The sequence below is a fragment of the Mastomys coucha genome, unplaced genomic scaffold (assembly GCF_008632895.1).
Source record: "Mastomys coucha isolate ucsf_1 unplaced genomic scaffold, UCSF_Mcou_1 pScaffold21, whole genome shotgun sequence".
Taxonomy (NCBI): domain Eukaryota; kingdom Metazoa; phylum Chordata; class Mammalia; order Rodentia; family Muridae; genus Mastomys; species Mastomys coucha.
This window is the reverse complement of record NW_022196904.1, coordinates 172,519,105-172,525,104: the sequence shown is the minus strand read 5'-3', so window position 1 is coordinate 172,525,104 and position 6,000 is coordinate 172,519,105. Positions and strand designations below refer to the sequence as shown.

General features: G+C 45.7%; 1 protein-coding gene across 1 annotated transcript in view; it reads left to right on the top strand.

Moving 5' to 3' along the window:
- Pik3ap1 (phosphoinositide-3-kinase adaptor protein 1) overlaps positions 1 to 6,000 on the top strand; it is a 112,975-nt gene that overhangs the window by 3,689 nt on the left and 103,286 nt on the right. Inside the window, exon 2 of the mRNA XM_031390302.1 lies at positions 5,234 to 5,653. Coding sequence (XP_031246162.1) covers positions 5,234 to 5,653 — 420 coding nt within the window. The remainder of the gene's footprint in view (positions 1 to 5,233; positions 5,654 to 6,000) is intronic.

The window sequence follows — 6,000 nt, the reverse complement described above, 5'->3', positions numbered from 1 at the left end:
GAGAGAGAGAGAGAGAGAGAAAGGTCATGACATTAACTTGACTGCAGCCCTGACTACTTCCTTCTCAAATATTCTTGCTTAATGGGGGTTGGTTCAAATTTTGAACCCCAACAGTAAGCCACTTTAAATGACCATTTTCTATATTCAGTTGTGCTTTTGTTATTTTGTCTTTTTTCAGAGCTGAGGACCGAACCCAGGGCCTTGCGCTTGTCTAGCAAGCGCCCTACCACTGAGCTAAATCCCCAACTTCTCAGTTGTGTTTTTAATGAGCTCATTTCAGAACAGGTTTAGATTTTCAGGAGAATGGCAATAACCATTAGAGCAACAGTTCCCAACCTGTGAGGGCTATGACCACTTTGGGGGTCAAATGACCTTTCCACAGGGGTCACCTAAGACCATTGGAAAACACAGATATTTGCATTATGATATGTAACAGTAGCAGAGTTACAGTTATGAAGCAGCAACGAAAATAATTGTATGGCTGGGGGGTCACAATGTGAGGGACCGTATTAAGGGGTCGTAACATTAGGAAGGTTGAGAGCCACTGATAAAGAGAGTTCCTACATATTCCAAAGCTTTCTTCTTATTAGCAATTTACATTAGTATAATACATTTACTGTAATTAGTGAATTGATAATTATTATTTGGGGTGAGGTATGCCTTTTAAGACAGGATACCATCATATAGCTCAGGCTATCCTGGAACTCACTGTATGTTGCCAGGTAGAGTCTATAACTCTTGCTTCCCCTGCCTCAGCTTCCCATGTTTTGGGTGGTGAGTTATTTTTCAGTTCTATTCTTCATTCAAGTCCTTTGGTTTGTACACAGTGTCCCAGGCTCCCATTCAAGGCACCACACTTGGTTTAATAGCGAGGCCTCCTTTGGTGCCGCTTAGCTGAGAGTTCATCATATTTTCCTAGATTTTGATCACCTTTGACAATTCTTTTTTAAATATTGATTTTGTGTGTATGAGTGTCTTGCCTGCATGTAAGTATGTGCACCATGTACATGCCTGATGCGGGAAGAGGTCAGAAGAGGGCATCAGTTGTCTCAGAACTGGAGTTACAGAAGGTGTGAGCTATTGTGTGGATGCTGGCACTGAACCCTGGCCCTCTGTAAAGTGACAAGTGCCCTTAGTTGCTGAGCCAGCTCTCAAAACCCTTGACAGTCTTTGAAAACTGCAATATTTTCATTGATTCTTTGAGAATCTCATATGCCCGTACACTGTGTTTTGATTATATTTGTCCCCTACAATGTGTCCCGGAGCCCCTACTTTCTCCTCCCAACCTCATATTCCACTTTGAGAGTCTTGAGAACGACGAGTCAGTGAGTTTTGAGGAGTGTTCCATGGTTGTAGTTATCTGATGTTTTTCTATTGATGAGATTGGGAGGATCGTACCTGTGAGGTACCATTCTTAGTTTTAAGAGCATAGACTATTAACACTATTCCTGGCTGTTGGTGGTGATCTTGGTTATGGAGTAGAGGTAGTATTTGCTGAGTTTGTGTGCAGCGAAATTATTTTCTCTTCCTTTTCATATTGGGCTCTTTGAAAAGAAATCTCTAGGTGCAGCACACATTTATGAAGAGACATATTGTGTTTCTTTCAGGGTGTGGCCCTCTTGGGATTTGTATGTGTAAGATGTCTGGGTTTCCCCCAGTTTTCAATTGTTATTGTCTTACCGGGTTTTGGTGCTGGAGATTGAAGTAAGGACCTTGTGCTACAGCACTGAGCTACATTGCCCAGCCTCTCTTCAGTTTCCTTACCCAGTCACCAATTCTGTTACTATGTATGGATCATGGGCATTTGTTACATACTCTGACTTGTAGTGCATTGTTGTATCATCTGTTTCTTTCCCACACTGCTCCTGCTTGGACTGTGGGAGCTTCTTCAGCTGGCTCTCATTTCCTCACTGTTATTTTTGCTTGAGAACATCCTTATTTATGGACATACGAGATGTTTCAGGCTCATTGTACACTTCTTGCTGTCTGAAATACATATTACTAGAATCACTGAGAGAACCAACTATTTCCTCTAAGAATTTCTGGATTTTTTTTCTTAATTAGAAAATAGTATTTCAAACCAATGGCAGTAGATGTTTTATTTATAGTTTATATTTTCTGAATTATATTTTGTGTTTCTTTGACCTTTAAAATAGAGTGCACCTTAGAAATTCAGCGTGCGCGGTTCTGCAGTCAATGGGGTCCATGCAATCAGCACCTGGTATGGTCCTCATGGTTCGCTCTTGGCAGCAGTTCATGAAGAATGAGTTCAAGTCCTGTCTGTCAGGTGGGGCTGTTGAGGGTGTGTACTCCTGGATTTATCTTGAGGATTGAGTGAGAGAGTGCATCGAGGTACTTAGTAAAATGGCAGGTCAGTGCCCAGGAAAGAAAGATGAATAACAGCCTAACCATTCCTGGTAGCTCTGTATTGAAGGAATAACAATTGTTACCGAGAAGCCAAAGCTACGGAGGAATCTCTAGGCGCTTGTGTGTACTCATTCTCTCAGTGATGCCAGTGCTAGGTGAAAAAAACTCTTTCTCACAAGACTGGAGTAGCCGTTCATGGACACAGTCTTCAGGGCGATTTTTGTTTGTTTGTTTGTTTCTTCTAAGGCAGTACCTCACAAGACCTGTGCAACATTACCTTTTTCATAAGGGGCTCATGCAACTCAGGCCATCATTGAAGCTTCCGAAGCTGGCTTTGAACTTTGATAATGTAGATGAGAGGACTGCCTGTGGGAAGTGGTTCTCTTCTACAATGTGAGGTTTTAGAAACTGAACTCAGGCCATCAGGCTTGCTGCAAGTGCCTTTACCTAAGCCATCTGGCTGGCTTCATCTTAAGTTTCTCATCCACCTGCCTCCACCCGTTAGGCTGTCCGGTGCTAGGATTACCAACCTTGCCTTCTCTCCGTCCTTCTTTCTCCTCCTCTTCCTCTCCCTCCTCTTCCCTCCAAAGGTCAGGCTGTCAGGTACTAGGATTACTAGCCTTGATGCCACTTCTTCCTCCTCCTTCTAAGTTTTTAAAAATTTATTTTTAAAAATAGACTTAAAATTTTTAGAAATTATTATTTTTTTCATGTGTGTATGTGTGCAGGTCTATGTTTGCCAGTGTCAGCAGGAGCCAGAAGATGACATGTCACTCCCTTAAGCTGTAGTTACAGGGAATTGTGAGCTGCCTGACCTGGGTGCTGGCATTTGAACCTGCATCCTCTGGAAGAGTAACAGATGTTCTTAACCACCCAGCCATCTCTCCAGCCCCTAATCTTGCGGGTTTTTTTTTCTTTTCTTTCCCCCCTTCCCTTTCTCCCTCTTGCTCTCGCCCTGCTTGTTTCGGTCCCCGCTTGCTCTGACCCATAGGTTTTGTATTTGCTTCTCAGTGTGGGTGGTTGGAAGCCACGATGTGGTTGCTGGGATTTGAACTCATGACCTCTGGAAGAGCAGACCGTGCTCTTAACAGCTGAGCCATCTCACCAGCCCTAATCTTGTGTTCCTAATGATGCTTCTTACGTTTAAGACATCCTCCTCTTCTCCTTCACTTCTTTGCCCACTTGTTACTCTGTCTGAAAACATTACTGTTGGCTTGGCATGGTGGCACATACCTCTAAATCCTGGCACTTGGGAGGTGGAGACAAGGGTTCAAACTGGCTCCCTAGGAAGATGGCCAGAAAAAAAAAAAAGATTTCTCTTATGGTCTTTCCAGAGCTCAGAGCCTTAGGGACATACTCTAAGCCTGGCTCTGACCTTACCTGGAACCACTCAATGACATATGGACCAGAGATGATATTTACTTACTTATGTTTATTGTGTGTACATGCATGTTGTCAGTGCATGTGTACCATGGTGTGTGTGTGGAGGTCATGGGATGACTTTGTGGCATTGGTTCTGTCCCTCCCCTTTCTGGGATTTGTACTCAGGTGCCACGTTGTTTAAAAGCACCTTCACACGCTGAGATATCTCAACAGCTCCAGTGCTGGCATTCGGTTGTAAACTTAACAACTTAGATTCCTGTCTTACAAATAGTCCAGGCCCTTCTCCAAGGGGGAAGATGGACCCCTGCTTCTTTGTAGGATGCACGGACACTTTATGCTCATCGATTGCACTTCCCTGCAGAAGAGAATGCCAAAGCAGTGGTATGGTGAATGAAGGCTTGGGACAGTGGTCACAGTAATGTCAGGAGCCTACCTTCTCTGATCATTGGAAAATGTGACTTGACTATTTTATAATAATCTCAGCATATTTCCTGTTAGAAGGAAGTGTAGGGGCTAAGCCAAAGGGTGAGCTGGGAGCCACCCTCAGTGTTGGTCCTGGCTCTGCTGTTAACTTACTGGGTGTGAACTTGAGCGATCCCCTTCAACTTCCCAAAGTGTTTCTTTCCTCTGCAAATGAGGGGTATAATAGACCAGGTGACCCGATCTCTGCCCTGTTTGTTTCTGGCACCTGTGTGGTGTAGTTCAGAGCATTGATTTCATCCTGTTTCCACTTACATGACATACATTGTCAATGTGAGGACCACGACACCAGCTTCCAACTCTTGAGGGCTCTTTTTATATTTCAAGTTCTGTGATGAGTGCTTGACATAGAAACGGCCCTTCTGTTTCTACTTCCAGATGAATAACTGAGGCACGGGAGATTTTAGTAGTTTTCCTAGAGCTCTGCCTTGTTGGCAAAGCCAGACTTCTAAGCCTCGAGTGTGATCCCACTCCTATGCTTCTGACCACTGTATTTGAAATAGAACCATGTTTCGGGATCATATCAAACAGTTCAGCTGTTGGCTACTACTGTGAGCCCTGGCTAAGTTACTCAACACGCTACATTGACACCCCTCCCCCATCTCTCCAATGGGCTAGTAATGGTACCTACAGTCCAAGGATGCTGTGAGGACGAAGGGAGTTTACCAGCCATGTGTGTGGATGAACACTTGAACAGCACAGGCTTTATATAAGTGCTTGTTGTTATGCTAGAGCGGACCAGCTATGGGCGATAAGGGCTGGGCAGGATGTGGGTGATCATAGCTTCTATGATCTAGAAGAGTCTGATGTGTTTGGGTAAAGAGTGTGGTATGTCTGGCACACTGATGGGCTGTAAGTAGGAAAAAGGGCTGGACAAAGGCTACAGGTAGACCTGGCAAGTTGTGGATGCCGGGCTCCGTTGGATGATGTATCTCCCGGGTTTCAGAGAGCCACCTAGATGGAGCCAGGCATTAATGAGCTTCTTTCTGTGTCCCTCTTGCAGGGTGGGGCCGGGGATGCGACATCCTCATCTTCTACAGCCCAGATGCCGAGGAATGGTGCCAGTACCTACAGGATCTTTTCGTGTCCTGCCGGCAGGTCCGTAGCCAGAAGATGCAGACATACCGGCTGGTCCCGGATACCTCCTTCTCTGCCCAGGACCTGTGGGTCTTCAGGGATGCGCGATGCGTGCTGGTGCTTCTGTCTGCGGGGCTGGTGGGATGTTTCGGCCAGCCAGGACTGCTGCCAATGCTGCAGCGTGCCTGCCATCCGCCGCAGCGTGTGGTGCGGCTGCTGTGCGGAGTGCAGCCAGGAGATGAGGACTTCCAGGCCTTCTTTCCCGACTGGGCCCATTGGCAGGAACTGACCTGCGATGATGAGCCTGAGACCTACCTGGCGGCCGTGAGGAAGGCCATTTCTGAAGGTAAGTGTTCTAATGAGGCTGCGAGGAATTACAGAGCCACGTTCTAGATCCAGACAAAGTATTTTTATTTGAACATTGGTCATCATGGAGAAAGCTCTCTGAGAAGATGTGGTGTCCACCAGGGCTGTAGCTCAGGGATGAACTGCTTTCTAGCATGTGCAAGGCCCTGGATTCAATCCCTAGACTTAGGCATATTTCGTGGTTTAGAGCAACCAGATTTCTAAGATGGGATCAGTTGAAGCTTCTTTCTAGAATTTTCTATGCTTCGGAAGACCTAGAATCCAGGTTCCCCCCTGGAGAGCAGGGAAAGGAGGGAGCGTCTTGGTGGCTGTAGGTGTGGTGGGTGC